The following is a 22,404-nucleotide window of genomic DNA, read 5'->3' as shown; positions in this document are numbered from 1 at the left end:
ATATTAAAAATATTTAATAAAAATTGTTTTAAGGGTTTTCTAAACGAATTTTGTCTTAGGTTGTGGTCATTATATGTGCATATTTCGTAAAAAAAAAAACTTTAAAGCTCTTTTCCTGCAGATTCGTGTTTTGGTATGTTGAATAAAAATAAACTGAAGCAACAATGTCCAATTTTTTAAAGGGTAAATAACAGGATAACAAAATTCGGAAACCTTTCAGATTACAAAAAAAGGTATGCAAATTTCTATCTAATACCCGTATGCAGAGACAAAACTTAAGGTGAGGAAAGTAGATTCTAATTTTGAAATTAGAATGTACTTTCGTACATTTGAATGCAGAGAATAAACCGAAAGTGAAGACAATAGAATGTACTCTCCTCACCTTAAGGTTTGTCTCTGCATACGGGTATAATTTTGGGACAGAATAATATTAACATAAAGGTATTGTAATAATAATATAGGAACAAATAATAATATTTACATAAAACTGATATAAGATAGCAAGTTAAGTATATAAACTTCTGGATCGTAAATCTCTTACATATTTTAACTCGTATGAAGACTCTTCTTCATTTCATAGTTTAACTTCCCTTACTAAACGTAGAAGCATTTCTGATCTGTCTTTCCTCTTCAAAATTTTAAACAATTTTATCGATAGTTCATATCTCTTGGAGCGTATTTCAATCAATTGTCCCGTAAAGTCAAAACGACATTTTTTTATTTTTTTTAATTTAATGCCCAAAAAAATTATGTTCAAAACTCGTTTATTTATCGTAGCTGCTCCAAATTTAATTTACTTATTTAGATATTTTTAATACAAAATTTTGTGACTTCAAAAAAAAACTTTTTGAAACACTGTTAAATAAAACATTTGTCAGTGCGGAATAAGTTTATGTTCCTTTAATTATATTTATTTTATTATAATATCAAAATTTTGAATTGGTTAACTATATTTTAAAAATACCTCTCCTCCACTCCTCCACTCTATTTCCTCATCCCCTAACCTTCTTAAGAGCTCTTTTTTTTCTCTTCTCATGTCTTATATAATATATTATTTTTCTCTTTACTGTGTAACATGTTCTCTCATTATATTTGTGAAAAACTTTAACTGGATGTATGTACTATTTTTTATATTTTGTTTTCTTATAAAACAACTGTTGTTTTTCCTTAATAAATAAAAATAAAAATATAATACAAAGAAATTGAAACAAATCTTAATAAAAATTAAAATTAAACATTTACATACAGTAAGAAAAAAATATCCGAGGAAAAAGAAGAACTTAAAACTAAATTTCACCTTCCACGTACCTCCTCAAGTAGTATTTTTTTTAATGAATACAGTCATTTTTTGCGAGGACCCCTTGCAGAAGACGCGATCTATAGGAAAATTAATACACTCGTATATCTATGAAATAACATGTTCCTTCAATCCGTCAGTCATAGCATAATGGATATCATTAATTTACTTGACGAACGAAGCGACGCGCGACTTCGACGCCGCGCCGACGCCGACGCGGCGTCAAAAAAACGCAAATAAAATTGTAGGATTGATTTCTTGTTGAGAAAAATATAATAAATAATTAACATTTAAACAAATATGCATTTACGAAAAAGGTTAATCTTTACAGGGGTTGAAACAATTGATGATAAATTATAAATTGAAATGGATTCTTTTTTAAAACTCAATGACTTCTATGCCTTCTGTCGTTAATGTAAATAAAATATTTGTCTTAATTATGTAACGGAAAAAATCACAGTATATTTATCACAACATTTAAATAAATACTATAGTTATTTTATAATTTTAAATAGTATTTAGCTTCCAATATTTATTAAAAAAGATTAAATATTATTTAATTTGCTCAAACGTTATTACAGAGATAAGGAACATTTTAAAGAATTGAATATAAGTCTAAGCTTTACAGAGCTTATGACCTGGAATTAGCTAGTTAAGAACCACTTAACACACTGTAAAATTCACCATTCTGCCTATATTTAAACATGTATTTCCTGCCATGACATATCATAAGTCCTGTAGACTTCCATATTCCTTTTCCAAATGTTTTTCATCTCTGTAGTAAAACGTTAATAATAACAGCGCTCTTAGGGGGTTGAACCCAGTCCTTGTCTACAAACAATTGGTAAAACTTAAAACATGTGTTAAAATGTTTCAAAAATATAAAAATGTAAACAAGAAAATCCATTTATTGGTTGTTTGTATTCTTTTTCGTTAAATGTTAAAACCCTCTATTAATCTCTGTCGGCCTTGCAGTTTAATGGTCAGCACGTTTGCCTATCATCAGGAGGTCTGGGGGCAATTCCCGGCATAATTGAAATGAAATATTTATTTAAATGGGTGTTTTCACACTACAATTTTTCATAGTCCATGGACTGGTACCTGAACCGTAAGACTGGTCATCTTACCTTCATCTAACAAAAATAATCCAGATACGCTGTGATTGGTGTAACAACGATGTGGCCTTAGGTGCGGAAAGATAATGGTGATGAATCTCAATTTATTGTAATAAAAAATAAAAAATCCAGAATACGATATGATTGAATAAACGTGATTTTTTCGGTTTTCAAAAGTTGCAATTTTCAAGGCGCGACGTCACAAATGTTTTTGATTTTTCTTGTAATCATTTTCTTTTGATAAAAAACGTTTTTTAAAGAAAAAAGGTGAACAAAGGTGAAGTTTTGAAAAAGGTTGTCTTTCTATGAACAGTACTGTTCGTGATTTGACGTACGCTCAGAAGGCCAAAGTCTCAGAATTGCTCAGTCGTCCGATGAAGTTGAACCAGCACGATTGTGTCGCTAGACCACTTCGGAACGCCCATCAAAATAATGTAATCATATCTTGAAATTCAAGTGCTAAGCGATAATTAAAAAACGATCGCTTAAAGTTTGTGCCAATTGTGAAAAAACATTTAAGTAGTTGCTTTAAAAGCATTTACAGTGAATGAAAATTGTTTTAAAAGTTGATTATTGCATGTGTGGTTCGTTCTGCAACGAAAATGCTTGATTTAGATCAAAATATCTTCTGAACTTTGGAGGCTTGACGTAAATATTTTGACAGACGCGAAGCATATAAATCTGGCGGTGAAAATGAGCGGGAAAATTTCCAATTTCGAAACAATCCTGTTTCTTTTTCTATGCGTCGCAGTTTTGGAAACAGTCACGACTTTAGCAGGTGAGGCAATTGAGAATATAACATATTTTACTTTACTGTTCACCATTGTCATTAGTCTCAAACTCACAGCACCCATATTACTTACAGCATCCATTATACCTGAGTTGAATAATAAATATAGTTGGATATATTGTTGTTGGTGTGAGTATAGCTTTAGCATAATCATATGCTAAGTGGAACAATATTACTAATAAAGACCACTTGTTACAATAAGGCATGACGGCAGCTCAAGTAATGTATTAAAAGTATTGTAGATTTGAAATTTATTGCAACAGAGAGAAAAAACATATTTACAAAGCGAATATGAAAGTCTAGGCGTTTATATGGCTTATGATCTGTCACTGGCTGGTTTAAGTGTCCCCTTTACACGATGTGCAACATTAACCATTCTGCCCATGTTTGAACATCCGCATTTCCTCAATTCTTCCATATGTTGACTTTTAAGTAGTAAACAAGCTGAAACCTTTATTGATATGAGTAAGATTCATCAGACTGAATCGTTTCATCTACTAAGCAAGGCCTAAAAAAACTATTTATATTTTTATCATCATCATCATTCCCTTTCCGCACCTAATGGTGCATAAGGCACTGAATTGGTACACCAATCGCAGCGAATCTTGATCATATTTTTTTTGTTACATGAAGGTAAGGTGATCAGTCTTACGCTTCAGGTACCAGTCTAGGGACTATGAAATATTCTAGTTTAAAAACACTCTTTTAAATAATATTTCATATCAACCATGTCGAGAATCGAACCCGAGACCTCTTGCATGCTAGGCAAACGCGCTGACCATTACAACACGAGGCCGACAAACAGTTAGGTTAATAAATATTGTTTTCTCTGTTATAATACATTTCAACTTGAATAACTTCGCAGAGAGTAAAATCCAGCCTTGTCTACAAAAATTTGAACTAACTCAAAATATTGGATTTCCTCCCTATAGAATTATTAAGATCTTATTTTTTTTAACAGAGAGGGAAAACAATTTTGAGAAGTTTAAATGGAAGTCTAGGCATTTACATGGCTTATGACTAGTAATTGGCTGGTTTAAGTGGCCGCTTTACATACTGTGAACTATATTTTACCCACATTAATAAAGATTTCAACTCTTTTACTTTACAAAAGTAAACAGATTGAAGAGTTGATGAAATTTAAATATTTAAACATAGGCAGAATGGTAAATGTTTTACAGTGTGTAAAGTAGCCACTCAAACCAGCAAATGACAGGTCATAAGCCCTCTAAATGCCTAGACTTCCCTATTCCTATATTCCCTTCTCTAAACTTGTATCCTTTCCTTCTGTAACATGTTAACGGTATGGTGGTTCACTTATAATACATCGTTTAAATCAACGCTTCATATCAATATTGTTGTCGATCGAATCTTAGAACTCAAAAATTTGCCGTCCCAGCATAATGCCTCTGGTTCGATTCCTGGCAAGGTCGACATTTAATATTAATTTTAAAGGTGATTTATCGCTGTAACATATTTAAGTCCTCTTATCGGCACCTAAAGCCCGAAACTAATCACTTTGCCATTACTTAACAAAACGATAACAATATGTTTTTTTAAAATATACTTAAAAATATTTTAAAACAGTTCAATCAAAAACGGTATTTTTTTAATGCAGCGTTACGTACAAGCAATAAGAAAATGTTCATGAGAGCAACATTTTGATTTGTTTTATAAAATATAGGCGGCCTCCGTGGTGTAGTGGTCAAGACGCTTGACTCACGCACGGAAGGTTCCGGGTTCGATTCCCGGTGAGAACACAAATATTAAAATGTGATTTCTCTCAAGCCTGGGTGTTCTGTGATTTAATTCACCACTATAATTGGGCCTCCTGACCTGTTGTCCTGCAAAAATGAATGAATGAATTTAATTACTATAATTATGTATTATTTAATTTAGCACTCAATCTTATTTGGCATATTATTGATTACTCCTATTTCTTACCACAGTGCAAAGTGAGTTTATAGAAACCATATCTCAATTATCATTTCAATTATATTTTACATACATTCTTTTTTTATTGATTTTAATGATTTTTTTTTTTTCAATACTACTTTATTTTACTATTATACTTTTATTTTGTTGATTTCAATGATACTGTTATTTTGTATATTTGATTATGTAATGATCTAAATTTTTATAATAAAATAAATAAAACAACTTTGTTTTTAACCACTAATTTTTATTTTTCACCCACCGATTTCAAAGCAAACAAGCTTCTTTGTCAAGGTTTACATAACTAATGAATTGATTCCTTTTTATTTTATTTCTATCATGTTCACTAAATACTACACGTGGACCCAATAAATCAAGCGTTTTTTTTCCCTTACACGGGTGGTAATCTGATATCATTATTTTCAAAGTAAGCCAGGAGAGGACTAAAAGAAATATTGTTTATTTGGTTATTAATTATTGTTTTCTTATTACGAATCGCTTTTTTAATTTCTAAGATTTCTAAGTTGTCTAATTTTAATATTTTATTTTCAACATGAAGTACTTTTAATCCAGTGTCTTTATTGAAGTTATGATTATTTTCTATGAGATTATTTGCGAATTCAGAAAAATTATTATTTTTTAAGCATCTTAAGTGTTCTTTTACTCTAATATTAAAGTTTCTTTTAGTTTTTTCAATGCAGATTGAATCGCAATCATTACAATTTAATTGGTAAATTCCAGATTTATTATATTTATGGACTTTGTCTTTGTGATTTTTTAACAATGTTCCTATATTATTAGTTGTGTAGAAAGCTGGTTTAATGTTTGATGGTAGGGAATTTGATAATTGTTTTGAAAAAATATCATTTATAAAAAGAATCCGCCTCCATTGTTACGTGGGTTTGCTTTATTTACTGTGGGAGTCGAATATAAATATAAACTTTATAAATTTTTATAATTTATAATTTACATTTTAATATTTATGTCTGATTATCTTTTTTAAATTGTATTCTTTGAGTTTTATTATTTATTACTTATACCTTTTTTTCTGGATTTTTATTATATTGCATCACATGTCATTATATTTGAATTTTAATTATTTTACTATGTATTTTTTATCAAAGCCTTAAAAGTCTTAATAAGTTCTATTATATTTAAATTAGTGTAATTTTGAATGAATAAATAAATAAATAACAGCGTGAACTCAATATCTAGAACATACAAGCGCGCGTAAACAATTAGTACATGCCTACTGAAAACGCAGATATCACTACGTTTTGTAGGCGGACCTAGGAAGTTATACATAACAATAATAAAACTATGTTCTTCACTAGATAAAAAGTCATCACACCGAACAATACTGTGTAATGAATATTGGAATTTACAAACCCACAGATTTACACACCATTTCTGAAAATCAGACAAACATGTTTACGTAAAATACAAGTCTCTACGATAAGCAACCACAACTTAAGTTACTCTTTTGTAGCGGTAAATTATCCTTTTCAGTGTGAAACCACCCGTGTTTACTTCGAAGGAAAAGCGTTACTTTTCCTGATTTCTCAAATACTTGGCCTTAATAATTTTTCCTGCATTTTACTTTACTAAACTTACCTTAATTTATTTGGTGCGAACTTTTTTCTTTTTTTATTTATTTAACTTTTTGTACATAATGTTATTTGTACATTGGCGGGCTTATTGCCAAATGGCAATTTCTTCCAACCAACCAATAAAATAAAAGTTTTATTTTTATAATTCAAGATACAGAACATATTCAATAGAAAAAAAGATTCAAAAGCTAAAGATATATAAAAATAGAAATAAACGTATTTGTTTATCATCATCATCATCATCATCAGCCGTCTCTTGTCCAATGTTGAACATAGGCCTCCCCCTTTAGTCTCCATATTTCCCTATCCTGAGCCAACCGCATCCAACCACTTCCTGCAACTCGTCATATGTCATCAGACCACCTTGTCTGAGGCCTGCCGACACTTCTTCTACCCGTTCTGGGTCGCCATTCCAGGACTTTTTTGGTCCATCTAGAGTCTGTGATTCTGGCTATATGACCAGCTCAGCTCCATTTCTGGTTGGCAGAATTCATTGGCAGGATGGCAGGTTCATTTGTTTATAAATTACCTTAAATCAAAACTAATACTCAATGGGGAAAAGGAAAAAAGAGGAAAGAGGAAAAGGGAAAGGAGGAGAGATTAAGGAAGAGAAAGGAGATGTTTCTTCAGACGTGATTCAAACAGAGATGATGTAGTAACATCTTTAATGGTGGATAGGAGATGATTCCACAGTCGAGCCGCATGGACACTTTATGAGTTAGAGAAGAAAGAGGAATTGTGGATGGGTATTAAAAGAGTGCTGGTATTATTGCTATATTTGAATACGTACTCGTATATATATATATTTAATTAACACAATGGAAAGTTTGATGACACTTATTGTATTTAGTACAAATTAAATATGTACGTATACATTATTATGTTTGTGTTTCGGTTTACATAAGTTGTAAGAACAGAGAGTACTGATAAATAGGTATTTGAACATTGTTTTCCTGTCACTGGCTTGCGATGCCTCCCTGATACTGTGCGAAAAAGACAACTGCTTGTCAGACCTTTCGTTAAAATAGACTAGTTAAAAATCGACGTTCCCTTGTTCCGTTTTCCGCACCTCAAAAGTCAAGCGATTTTGTTTGTTTTTTTAGACAGAGTATCAGAATAAAATTCTCTGCATCGGAACGTTTTTCAAAAATAGTTTGTATAACGTGCGCCCGAAGACAGCAGATAAAACTGGGTCTAGTTCCCATAATATACTATTTTTGTTAAACGAAACAATAGGGATACGCCAATAGTAAATATCTATAGTGTGTAAAAAAATCACTGCTCCAGTGTCATAATCTAGAGAAAAAATATCGAAGTACGTTTGTTTGAATAAAAGTCGGACCGCGTTTCCTCTTAAGACTAAACATTATTAAGTAAACTTACAAAACTTTACTTCATAATGCTTTTATGTAACCACAGAAAGAGGTTCGGTGTTCCTAATTAAAACCATTTACCTATTAATACACAAAAACGCACCAGGAATCCTCTAAAACTATGACACTTAACTCATGCCCAAACGCTCAGTCCTGCCCCACGTGTATTTAGTCGTTTTTTAATCGCCAACTGGGTTTCGACGTGAACTCGACATTAATTTCTAAACCGAAATGCTTGATTGTGTCGTAAAAGCATGTAAAAACAGTTCGGATAAACGTAAAAAAGATAGTCTAACTTTTCATTTGTAAGTAGGTACCTAGGTACTTGTTTATGGTTGAATTCCAAAAGATACTTCAAATTTTCCAATATAGATAAATACGAATATGTCTAGATATTTAACTATCACTGTTACTGGCATAACCGTTGATTTTAACGCTTCGTAAAATTGATAAATGATTAAATTCGATGAAAACAGTAATATTTGCACATGCACCACCTATTTTTACCGGTTCCTGGTAAAAGGCATAAGTATTTCCAATTATTTTATTTTTGATGATAAAAAATAACACACGATTAACCACGCTTTACGATCATTTATGAACATATATTGCATCTGTTTATTTTTTATTTATTAACAAAATTGATATGTATATGTATTATCGCATTTATTTATGATGCACTATAAACTTTCACAGGCGAACGTTATTTGGAAAGGCACTTTCTATCAAATATTTTTATTCAATTGTTAAAAAGGTAATGGTATGCTTTTGGCAACTCTATATTTTATATTTTACTTTATGTTTTACTTTATCTTTTACTTTTATTTTTTAATATGTTTTTTTTTCTCTTTCTACTCGGTATTTTGCTATGTTTTTTTTTAATATGCTTTTTGCTATATTCATTTACAAATACATTCATTTTTTTATTATGACTTTAAATATGTTTCTTACTATGTATTCGCATTTTACTGAGTTTGAAAATATTTTTTCACTACATTTATTACTTTGTTTTTATTATGTTTTTGCTTCGTTTTTTTACTACATTTTTACTATGTTTTACTACATTTTTACTATGTTTTACTACATTTTTTACCATGTTTTACTCCATTTTTTACTTTGTTTTTCACTTTGTCCTCTATCTTTATAACTGTTTCTATTTATTGATTACTGTTTTTTTTTTTTTTTTGACTGTCTTAGAACGGGGTAAATAACCCTAGTTAGGCAGTCAAAGCAACTTTGTATAAATTATAATTTTGTGTATGTACTATAATGATAATAATAATAATAAAATAACTGTTACTTTAATATCCCAAGTCACAAATCAATTTCAAGTTAAGTTTTGTACCTTTCATACACGCTATTAAACACTTTGAGTACCGGCCGAATACACAGAATTTACCCTGTGCCCGGCCCATTTTTGTGAAATTTCATGGTTTGTAAAGGGTTTCTTAAAAGTGTCATGATTATGAAAATACTGGGTGAAATCAATTCAAACTTCTCAAATTTATTTGAAACAATTGAATAAGTCATTTTTGTATGATAGTTTTGCCAACATTGGCTTTTGTGGAGAGCCACATTGCGCAATGCAATGTTCGCACATATACAGGGCATCACTCCTTTTTTGTGCTTTGTATCCCGGAGCCGTGTAAACACGTGATTATAATAACCATGCGTTGTGTCTCGGTCCCATGTTTTCACGTGGTTTACCAGCAGCGAAAAAGTACTAATAAAGTCACTAAATGTCCATAAAATGCACTTTTTAAGACAGCTGGTAAACCACGTGAAAATACGGGACCGGGACACAACGTATGGTTATATATTCACGTGTTTACACGGCTCTGGAATACAAAGTGTTAAGATCTGTAATTTCTATCAATAAGAAAACCACATTTCCACATCTCTAATATTTGACATTTCATGGTTTGATATTAATTAGGCATTTAATCACCAGTGTGGCCATATTTAAAGCAAAGCGAAGTTGCATGCAAAAAATAAAAATCCCCAAAATAAGCACTCTCTAGGGGAAGAGAAGATGCAGAATAACACCACTGGTTTCGATTCCTACAAAATGGACGTGAAATATTTATTTTCAATTTTTTTACTGCAACATTTAATTGTTTCCGAACTCGCACCTAAAGCGTAAGACTGATCACTAACCTTCATCTAACAAATGATCGAACTAACCTGCGTTTAGTTTATCAGTGCAGTGCCCTATGCGCCAATGAGTGCAGAAAGGGTATGAGGTTTTTTATTTACATTGACGATATGCACAGCTACATGAGCGTTAAAATGTTTATAGAATATTATTATTAACTTTTGAAATAATTTATCTTATCGTATCACAGTAAATAAATGGTTCTAAGTATTATTTTTATACGTAGGTAAATACGATTATGTGCAATCTGATATTCAGAATGAACACCTTAGCTTATCATTCTCTCCGACCTAAATAAAAACTCAATGAATCGAATAAAGTAATTTTACCTGCGATTTACCGTTATTTTTAATTTGATCAAAATATGTAAATCCTCGGAAAAACTGCACCTGAATGCAATATTTCACTGCCTCTGGACATGCATCTGAAGCGTAAGACTGATCACTTACGCTCCAGATTCGGATTTACTTTTCCAATACAGTACCCTATGCTCCATCAATAGGGATAAGGATTCGATGATGATTAAAACACATATTTTTTCAAGTTCGATTCCCGACGTGGTTGATATGAAATATTGATTTAAAAATGTGTTTTTACACTGAAATATTTCATAATCCCTCGACTGGCAACTGCGTAAGAATAATCATCTTACCTTCATGTAACGAAAAAGCGATCGAGATACGCTGCCATTGATATACAAATGCAGTGCCCTATGCACCATAAAGTGCAAAAAGGGGGATTATTATCCTTATTCTGTAACCGCGCGACCATTCCAAGGTAGGTTATTTGCTGATCGCTAGCTATATGTATTTGGGTTTCGTGTCGTTTGATTGATTTGTTTGTATTACTACGTTCTTCTTCCTTTCCGATGCGGGATCTGGAGCGTGCGGCCGCGGTCTCAATTTGGAACTAACACTGTATTCCTCCACTGTAATACTGGGAAATTAGAAAAGGGTGATTGTGCTGACCATGTGTATTTGATTGATCACAAACTGACAAAACTGCAGTGAGGGGTACAATGAAAGTTTTTAAAGTTTATTTGTTTTGTTATTTTCGCGGTTTGATTGTAAAATATTAAATTTTCGCTTAATTAGTTTAAAAAATAAAAAAAAATGATATTGATATGCGAAACTGAAGAAAGACTCAAGTCTTTATGAACAGTTTCGGGAAAGGGGTGGGTGCTTTCATTGTGGTCGTTAGCTAGGCCCGAGAAGCCGGCGGTAACGAGCCATTAGAAATGTATGGTAAAATCGCTCATTTTTAGGCCTCGAACATTAATTTGTCGCGCCCGCCACAGGCTTCGTACTTTGGCCATGTCTGGCGTTTTTCATACGTTTTTGTATGTTTGAAATTAACGCGCCCGCTGTCGCCACCGCCTTAGGCCCGCACTATGTACGCGGCCTAATTTGTATCGTATGAGAGGATTCAATTTTGATTGTGTTAAAGTGAGATGGATATATGACGAACGAACAAACTTGCGAAACGAAATTGTGGCAGAATAAGCCTCCAGATCTACTTCTTTCTTTTTAAATACATTTTCCTAACGTTAATGATTCACGCTTCGGTTTATTCAACTGTTTTATGACTATGTTTGCATACCATTGTTTATAGTATTTTGGTAGGCAATGTAGGCATTTAAAATACTGCTTAGAATATACCTTACAGCTGTCGTAAACTATTAATGGCGCCTTTGTCGAGTGTTGAATTCTTCACATAATAGCTAATTCTTGTTATTTATCTACTACGTTACGTACCTGCGCACTTACTTAAATAAACAATAATAATAAATCAGAACTATTTTATGCGTCTTTTCTTTTCTATTCGTTTATTTCAGTAGACGAGCCCGTACAAAAGATACTAATTTACATTCTTAATATCATTTTGGAAGTGGTATTACTTTGGATCTCTTAATTTGGCATTATATATAATATTCCTAAAATACAGAGAAGAGACCAAACTTATATTTTTATTTATATGAAAAATAGCACCTGAAGCTGGTATCGTTTTTATTTATTGATTTATTTTTTAATCATATAACATAAAGTATTTGAATTAAATTCACAGGAGTTAATACAACTTAATTCGTACAAACCAAAATATTGTTTAAAGCACATATTAAGAACAACAAAGAAACAAAGCAAGTTTAACACCTTTATAACTAAGTACATTACAACAATATATAGGCCAAAAAACGTTGCTTTCACAAACAAAATAAATATATGCAAACGCTTTCAAGAATGAAGGAAGTGGTAAATCTAGGACCACGGGAGATAAGGCCGTTAACAGCACATGTTACGTAGACTACGCATTAAAAAAAATATGTGTTGGCCATCCCTTTTAAAAATACGTTTTCAAAAATATTTTTTATTTTTTATTATAATATAATTCACGATTAAAATAAACAAATTGATGATTTTCATTTTCTTAAATTAGGAAAATCAGTAAAAAATTTCGTACATAAAGCAAAATTATCAATAAAGCAAAAGCTCGGGTTTAGAGAGGGGATTTATTTTACATACAATCACAATAATTGAAAAATGTTCCTTTATATTTTTTATTGCAACTATTATTCAATACAATATTAATTTATTTATTTTACAGAAACAAAGTCAACAATGATATAATAACATAAAAAAGATACGGTTTAAATTCAGACCAGTGAAGTATCTAAATAAAAGGTACAACAAAAGGGTATGAAAGTGAAAAGAGCGTAGGCTTTATATTACGTTTCTTTGATTTTAAATTCTCTGACATTATTATTATTTGTCATTTTTATTTCGGTTATTTACAATAAAAACCGACTCTCCTTTCATATTCGTTTCTTGCTAGAAATAAAATCCGTGTTAAGTTAGTAAAATCGCTATCATATAAAAAATAAAAAATTGTCGTCAATGATTGTAAGTGGAATAAAACTCTCAACTACAAGTACAAAGTTCATTATATTCTAACGCATTTCCAGCATTTAAAATTTCCCATAACGACATGCATTATTAATGCTAATTAAACAGTTTCCTTTAATGTATGTATGCAAACGAACCGCTTCGCAACAAATGTGTTATTACGTCAGACTTGACATTATTAAGCCATACTTTGTAAAATACAACATAACAAAGCAAAGCAGTGTCACATCGTCCGTCCCACTAGCACTGTTTTGAATTATTTCAAGTACAATATTGTACTTACACCACATGTATTTAAGATGTGAGATGGGAATTTAAAATCAAAATTCGTGAAACATGGTTTGAATGTCATTTGAATTATAGAGATTTGATTTTATAGGAATGTATACAATAGTGTTGGGGAATGGACTTAATTAAAGTATTGTAGTAGAATATATAACTTTATACATATGAGAAAATATATCTGTACCTTAGAGGTAGAGGATAAAACACTTAAGTCCACTTTTTACAGTTTGATGTTAAAAATACAGAAATTATCGCTATTTTATACGAAACTAAAACACCTAAATATATTTTTGTCATGGAAGGACTTTTTTAAATTGAAATAAATATCTGAAGTCCACTTTATTTTAATGCAAAAAACATCAGTAGTCCCAGATATACTATTTAAATCATATACAGGATGTTCTTTAAACCCTGTCACATCCGAAACCACGATGATAAGTACGGGCAAGAAGACATATAAGCATATTTAAAAATATATTTAGAACGAATAGTAAGAGTCTCTAAATTACTTTCCAGTAAAAAAAAAAATTTTAAGTTTGTAATTGCATTGCCACGCCCCTAATACGTCACGACTCATGTTTAATATCAACTTTGTTCCTGACCGTTCAAATTTTTATGGAACATCGTCACGAATCTTGACGTCACAACTATCATTGCCAAACATGTGGCGTTTTTCTAGTGATACATTTTTTTCAATTTCTTATTTGATTTTATTGCCTATTAAATGTGTACACACTTCTGTTTTAAATTTTGGCACTCCGGTTTTGTATTTATTTTTTATCTTATAATTGCGATATAATAAACTTATTTTTTGCTTTTTTTTATATTTTTCTAAATATTATTTGAAAACAAAAATTATATGTACTTTTTTTTCGCTCCTTATATTTAAGTTAGTAGTAATTATTATTATACAACTATGTAGTGATATCATATGTTTTAATGTAAATTATTTTTACCGACAAGCCATATTAATTAGCTTGGTGAGTGCTGTAAAAAAACAAAATTAAAAAATGTATTAAAAAATAATCAAAATGTAATATTGAAGGTAAATAATAAATTTAAAAAAATAAAAACTGACATTCTTCTTTCTTCTACCGGCAATGTTAAGTATGAAAACATTTCTCCACGAAATACAATTTCCCTATTGCGTTGCAGTCAAACGCACTAACCAGTACACCATGAGACTGACTAATTTGCACTCGATTTCCTTTTGCAGGACTTTTACCTAAGAGTATTAGTAAATGTCAATCCACCATCATTTTAGGCCAAAGCCTTAATTTCAATAAAAATTACAATTTTATATTGATCGATAACGTGATTGGTTTTCTCGTAATAGTTAAATAAACAACCGATGAATAATAATTGATTATCACTATTAGATAAGTACACTTAGACACTAACTACACATTGTTACATACATTCTTCCACACACACACACACACACACACACTAACATTAACTACAGAACGTTTACATAATAATACGTGAATACACTGTAATACACTAACACACTCTTATAAATTATACAAACATACATTTGTACTATGTACATATCACAATATTTGTATACTTTTTTTATTGTTTTCAATGGGAAAAAATAAAATAACTGTTGCTGAAAATCTCGGGAAGGACAATTTTCTTTTATGTGTTATCTGCATGTTAAAAACAAATGTAAATATGTACAGTGAATAATTACTTACAGTGGTAAAAGAAAACACGAGGCTATGGACTCAATACACATTGCGGTTAAATGCACCTACCAATTGTATCATATTTTCCATCGGTAAACAATGTACAGATGCCGGCGGTAAATAAGAAACATCAAGCTTAAGAGTATACGCGGGGCCAGACAATTTTGATTATTAGGTATATAAACATTGTTTTTCTGCCATTTTATCGCAAATACCTCCCCCACACTGTGCAAAAAAGACAGCTTCATGTCCATTGAGACATAATAATATAAAAAGATAACACTCCATGCAAATCAGAGCTAAAAAGTCGTTCCCAAAGGAAAGGGAATTACCAGCGGAGGGAACAAGTATCGTCACGTTATATCACGTCGACTTTGACAATCAAAACAAGTAGTACAGTAAAAAGCACGGACTTTATATATCGGTCTACTGTAAGTTCTATTCGGTATGTCGCTCCCTTCCGCATACGGGTCACCTTTGTTTATCGTTTCACTATGCGCCCGACTAACTGAGCAGGACAGAGATAGGAGATAGCTGTTTTTTTAACATTAAAATAGCTATTTTAAACAAGTATTGATTAAGATAAAAACATTTATTACCGGTGAAAGGTTATACCATCGCTTTTCCAGGTCGATTTGTGCAGTATCTTAGCGTACACACTTAGGGCATTTTAGTGATTGCGAGGAGAAAAGTAGCCGGTGAACGCTCACAACAGACTAAAGTCCGTTATATCAAACATATGCCAATTCGCCGCAGGTTGAGGGAACATATTTTGAACGCTCATGTTTACTCCAGTTGTATACCTCAATGTTCACGTCGGACTAATTTTGCCTAGCTGTAATTGAAAAAAATGACGTTCGGCTGTCGCATTTTTCCGCACACCCAGACTGAAAAGAATTGTTTTTTTCTTTTTAAAAAGAGTATCAAAATGTTTTTTTTTGTGTCAGTACCTTTTCCGTTTTTCGAAATTAAAAATCATATTTGTATACCAAACGTCCGAAGACGGCAAATAAAACCGGAGCCTTGCTGGAAATATGTGACATTTTGTCACCCACTCGACAATAGTCGATTGGGCATCTCGATTGCTTTGTCATAATGCTATTCTTGAAAACCCTCCGACAATTTAATTACAAAGACGAATGAGAAAGTTGCAACACTAACAAATCCGTATTTACCTATGGCTCGCCTGGTCTCCTGCCACACGTAATCCTTTATTATTTGTTGTCAGACTTCTCCGTTGAATATTTTGTGTATGGAATATTACGAAAAAAATAAAAGAAAATGTTTTACTGAGACACTGCAACATTGATAATTATTATTTGCCTTTGACATAACACACATCTACATGTTATTAGAAATATTTCATATTCATTTAATGGATTTTAAAAACATATTGTATAATATATATCTCAAATACGTATTTTGACATTGACGAGCGATAAAATAATTTTGAAATGATGTTTCTAGTGAAACTTCATTTGATAATGGATTAAAAAAAAGTACAGTTATATTTGTTGCACATTTGTTGATACGCCATCATCATAACATTGATCAGTGTTGTAAATTGTATGTTAAAATACAAAAAAAATACCTAATCGTCATTCAAACATGAATGCCGAGCATTTCACAAGAAAGAAGTTTGACAGCTGAAGTTACGATGTCGCATTCGACTGTCAATGTCGAGTGCTTTGGGGCGCTCGAGATAAAGTCGATTGGTTTTCAATCGACTGCATTCGTATGGGTGGTTCAAGAAAGCTGTCACTCGTCGAATTACGGAAGTCGCATACGATTCTGAAGGCGAATGAGACAAGCATAAGGCCCCTGGGCACTTTTTTGGGCCTTCGGACGGTCCTAGCTCCCACAAGAAACAATTTATGAAAAAATTACAATTCTAGGGACACGCCAATGGTAAATATATATAGTGTGTAAAAAAATCACTGCTTAAGTACCATAATCCAGGGGAATACGTTTGAATGAAGAAAAGCAGACCGCGTTTCCTCTTAAATACAAATAAATAATAATAATAAAAAAACTTAAATAATTTTGATATGGTGATAGTTAATAGTTAATACTAAACTAGGTACTACCAGAATACACACTACATAAACACCACATCTTATACACATCACTCCATACACCTCACTCCACGCACCACATTTCATACTTACAACAATAAAAACACAATCACTAGTAAATTCACACAAAGCACAAATTCTTCTTACATCTTGTTGTACTGTTAGATAGTTGTTTCATATATTGTGTTGTGTACGTAATTGGTGCTGTGTTAGGTTTATTTTTTGTTCGTAATATTGTCTAGATTTATATTAACATAGCACTGTGTGCACAACATTAAATTTAAACAAATAAACAAATTAGTGTAATTTAGATATATATTATATTATATAGATGGTGTGTTGTTGTGTACTGTGTTTTATGTTTCTTATACAATAATGCTTTCTTACTATTTCGGATGTATTAACTATTTATGATATTATGTATTGTCACCAAAATGTTTTTTTTATGTACGGTCCCAAATGAGTTTCTTTTATAACTCCGGGAGTATGATGTCTTAGAGTTTATACACATATATACTCTAAGTATAATGTGTACTTTTTGTATGATATGTTCTATGAATAATAAAAATAAAAATAAATATCAGTGGGTTAAGGAGTGCCTCACAAACCGGTTTTTATGAGAAAAAACCGTCTAGACGTAGGTAATAATATTGATCAAATTAAACAATCCTTTGTAATGGAAGAATACTGTTCGGATAAAAATAGAAATCCTAATTGTGTCAACACCATTATTTTTAAATATATTTTGTTTTGGCCTTAATTTGCGAGTGATTTTTAAAACCATTTATTTAAATTTTACATACCTATTGTTTGACCAACTGATTACTTTAAAAGTTATGTACTCTGATAACAGGATATTGTAGAAGGTGTGGAGCACAGAAAGGACCGTAGTCCTAAAATTCTTCCTGTTTGTTCATCTAGGTAACGAGTATGGTGAAGTTGATATATTTCGTCTGTCTTTATATAAATATAGGTTAAGTATTCAAAAGGTTATAAATTAATTTGTATAAAATTTCTTAATATTATTCTTTATTTACTATTTTTTTCCTCATTTATCTCTATGATAATGTATAAACTTATATGTATGTGCATGTATGTGTATGTGTATGTATATATATGTACATGCATGTATGTATATGTGTGTGTGTATGTTATCATATATAAATTTGTTAAATATTTTTCTATGTACCCATATACCTTTGTTGGTACATTTCCTTATTTTTTACTTATTATTGTATCTTTTAGTTTTTCTTATGTTATCTTTAATTTTAACTAAATTTACATACTTATGTTTGCACTTGAATGTAATTTCTAATATATGTAAAAGCCGGTAGGGCGTGTAAATTAATAAATAAATATATTGTGCACTTCACTTGACAATTTCGTGGATACCGGTATCGTGTTGATGATAAAGAAATGTATATTTAAGGTAGTTTATTTAACTAGATTTGATTTGTTCAATTAGATTTGTTTATCTATAGAATCACTATGTAAAGCGCCCTTGAGGTATTATATTACGAAAATGGCGCTATATGAGTTATCCGTAATAATAATAATTATACTATATGGAATTAGTAGAAGGCATAAAAAAGTACACATTTAATGCACTTTTCTTCTGCACTTTCTATGAATGTCTGTTTATACGGGTATTCCAATATGCAATCATGTTTTCTAGGTGTAGAAATTTTATATTTCATAAATTGTTTATTTAGAATCAATTATTTACATATGCCTATAATGATTGCTCATTTCAGCTGTCATATTTTAGGTGTCCTTCGTTAAAAAATTTCAATGATATCTATTTACGTGTTTTATGAGAAGTAATTATTTGTTCACGTTTTGATACAGTTAGCGAGTGTGTACCATGTGTGTTCTTGCCGGCAGAATGTGCGTCACATTATCTACTATTTACTATTTGCATTGTACAGTAGATAGTAGATGTTAATTCGAACAACAATTACAGCAGGGAAATGGAAGAATCGACTATACTAAAATCAAGTTTATATCTCTGCATCCTTCGTTATAATTTTCGAATCAAAAAACGTTTATTTTTTTATCTTTTTAAATTAAGAACTTAACGTTACTAAGCAAAGTACTTAGTTCTGAGAATAGGTGTCTAAGAAGAATTTTGCGGCTATCTCCGGTGACAACTGTCAGCAAGCGGAGGCTTTTCGGTTGACTTAGCCATATATATAGGTACTGCGGACGCCTCCTGAGTCTTACCATGCTTGCCTACCTTACAAGGCATCATTGACGTTCTGGACACCCGCTGCTGACTGTTCGTCGTTAGTTTATGTCAGGCCAGTAGGCCCAATTACAGTGGTGAATTCCAACCCAGTTAAGTGATTGACATAGTAACAATGACAATCTGATCTATTTGTGATAATGTTTTCCGAAATTACAACCAGATATTTTTAATTTTAACTCAAAATAGGAGCGTCTTATGCAAAATAACATCGATTATAAATTAAGTTGTTTATTAGTATCATTGGTAGCAGAGGCAGCTGAAGGGGTTAAAAATTGGGGGGGGGGGGTCATTTATTTTACTAAATATGTAGGTACATGTGTATTTTGCAATAACTTTCACAATTTTTTAAAACAAAAATACATGAATATATTTATGTCTATATAGATTTTTCTAATATGATACAAAAATTTACAAAATACCTAACATAGCGACTGCACTTTATCTTGGCTCATAGAGTTTCTAATTCGCTTTAGCGTCGAAAAACCCCTTCACTCTCAACTGCCGTCATCGTAATTCCACAAATAAAAATTACTAGTACATGTGGAGTTCATTTACCATCGTATCTCTTCCAGTCTAGACCAATGCCAATCATATTATTATTATCAATCTTATTCTTATCTTCCTTGTTTCATATTGTTATCTCCCGGGACAATGCCCGCGATCGAACTAATTTTAGGCGAAAAGTTCCGATGTTCATGTACGCATGGAACGTTTCATCTCTTTCTTTCTCATGAGAAAATCTAGAAATAAGACATTAGCTTTGGGACAGTTACAGAAATGACCCGCGCATTCGACATAACATGAATATTTGACGTCGCACTTGCTTAATATTATTCTAGATAACATCTTTAAAAACATGAAGGTTAATTGGTCCTTATATATTTCAATTATTTTATATTTATTTTATATTACAAAACCTAATTGCATTATATTATATACTTTCTTTATAATGTATTTTAGGTAGATTATTTGGCAAATTATATATATACAAAAATACACCTTAGAAATAACAGATTATGTCAAATTAAAAGAAAATCTCATGGTAAAAATACAAGAAGTTAATAGTTTTAAACAGTTACAAGACATTATCCAAAACGAAATAAAAAAGAACACAAAAACCAAGGTGAGAAACTTCACAACGTCAATAAAGGAGGGTTGGCTAACTAAAAACATATTTCAAAAAATAAAAAATAAAAATCAAGTATATAAAAAAATGCTTAAAGAAAGAAATAACAGTCAACATGTAACCGAACTAAAAAATATTCAAAAAGATTTAAGAAATGAAATCAGAAAATCAAAAAAACAATATTACCAGAATTATATAAAATCAGCAGAAGGCAGCAGCAATAAACTTTGGAAAATAATAAAAAATATCAAGTCTGGAAAAAAATTGCAGTCAGCTAATATAAAAGAAATGAATATAAAAGATGGGATTTTTACAAATGATGAAGAAGAAATATCAAATATTATCAATGAATATTACTCCAATGTAGGCCAAAACCTTGCAAGTAAATTAGATGGACCATGTCTGAACATATCAGAAAAACGAAGAAGAAAAATAAATAGTACCTTTTTTCTTAGACCAACAACGACAAAAGAAGTGTGTAAAATAATTGACAATCTTAAAAAAAATGCATCGCCAGGATATGATAAAATCAAACCTTCACTCATAAAAAATCTCAAAGATATCTTAAGCCCGGTCATATCAAAATTAATTAACATGCATATAAAGTTAGGAATCTACCCGGAAGAATTAAAGACTGCAAGAATAACTCCTATATTTAAAGGTGGAGATCGAACGGAACCTAGTAACTATAGACCTATAGCAAATTTAACTGTATTTAATAAAATCTTTGAAAAATGTATTCATAAACGATTAATGGGACATATTAAAAATCTTAATATAATATGCTTAAACCAACATGGTTTTCAAGAAAAAAAAGGAACTGGAACCGCTCTAGTAAATTTGATTAATTATATTCAAACAAATATGGATGCTAAAATTTCAACCACAGGAGTAATATTAGATTTTAAAAAAGCTTTTGATACGGTTCACATTGAGACCATGATAAAAAAATTAAATGATATAGGAGTAAAATCTCAAGAATACAAACTATTAAAATCATACTTAACTAATCGGAAGCAGTATACCTTTGTGAATGAAAAAAAAAGTAAAATACAAACAGTAAATTTTGGAGTCCCACAAGGATCTATTTTGGGTCCACTATTATATATTTTATATATTAATGACTTATCACTGTATAACTTTAAAGGGAAAATTATTATGTATGCCGATGACATTGGACTTTTCTATAAAAATCAAACAGACGTATTAACAAACAATGACATAAACGAAGACCTTACTATATTGACTAAATGGACAAACACAAACTTACTTACACTTAATGAAAAAAAATGCAATATTATCCATTTTGAATCTAGAAAAAAATGTCACAAAGTAAATGCTTACATAAATAATGAACGACTGACTGAAATTGAACATGTTAAATACTTAGGACTAACAATAGACAGACAATTGACATGGACAATTCATATCAACAATTTAATTAGCAAAGTGGCAACTTTATCGAGTCTATTTTTTAAAATCAAAAACTTTGTTCCAATAAAGGAAAAAAATTTAATGTATGAAGCATATGTAAAAACTAAAATATGTTATATGCAACTACTATGGGGAACAGGATATCAAAATGACATAAACAGACTACAAAGACAGCAAAATAAAATATTAAAGTTAGTGTATGACCTTCCCTATCTAACAGCAACTAAAGAACTTTTTGAACAAACTAAACAATTAAACGTAACTGAACTTTTTAAACTAGAATCTTTAAAATTCATTCATAAATTAGCCACTGATGTAATTGTAGACGAAGAATTAAAACTTGAAAAAAACTGTAGTAAACATGAACACA

General features: G+C 30.9%; 1 protein-coding gene across 7 annotated transcripts in view; it reads left to right on the top strand.

The window, feature by feature from the left end:
* Positions 1-2,777: 2,777 nt before the first annotated feature.
* The window catches only part of Pvr (PDGF- and VEGF-receptor related), a 48,710-nt gene continuing 29,083 nt past the window's right edge, over positions 2,778-22,404 (top strand). For all 7 annotated transcript variants that reach the window (XM_088238587.1, XM_088238586.1, XM_088238585.1 and 4 more), the window contains exon 1: positions 2,778-3,190. In XM_088238587.1, the coding sequence (XP_088094713.1) occupies positions 3,106-3,190 (85 nt within the window). In that variant the 5' untranslated portion in view covers positions 2,778-3,105. The remainder of the gene's footprint in view (positions 3,191-22,404) is intronic.

Source organism: Micrasema longulum, unplaced genomic scaffold (assembly GCF_059751315.1).
Source record: "Micrasema longulum isolate JH-2025_06_02 unplaced genomic scaffold, ASM5975131v1 h1tg001921l, whole genome shotgun sequence".
NCBI classification, from domain to species: Eukaryota; Metazoa; Arthropoda; class Insecta; order Trichoptera; family Brachycentridae; genus Micrasema; species Micrasema longulum.
Note: the sequence above shows the minus strand (reverse complement) of the source record. Positions and strands in the feature narration are given on the sequence as shown.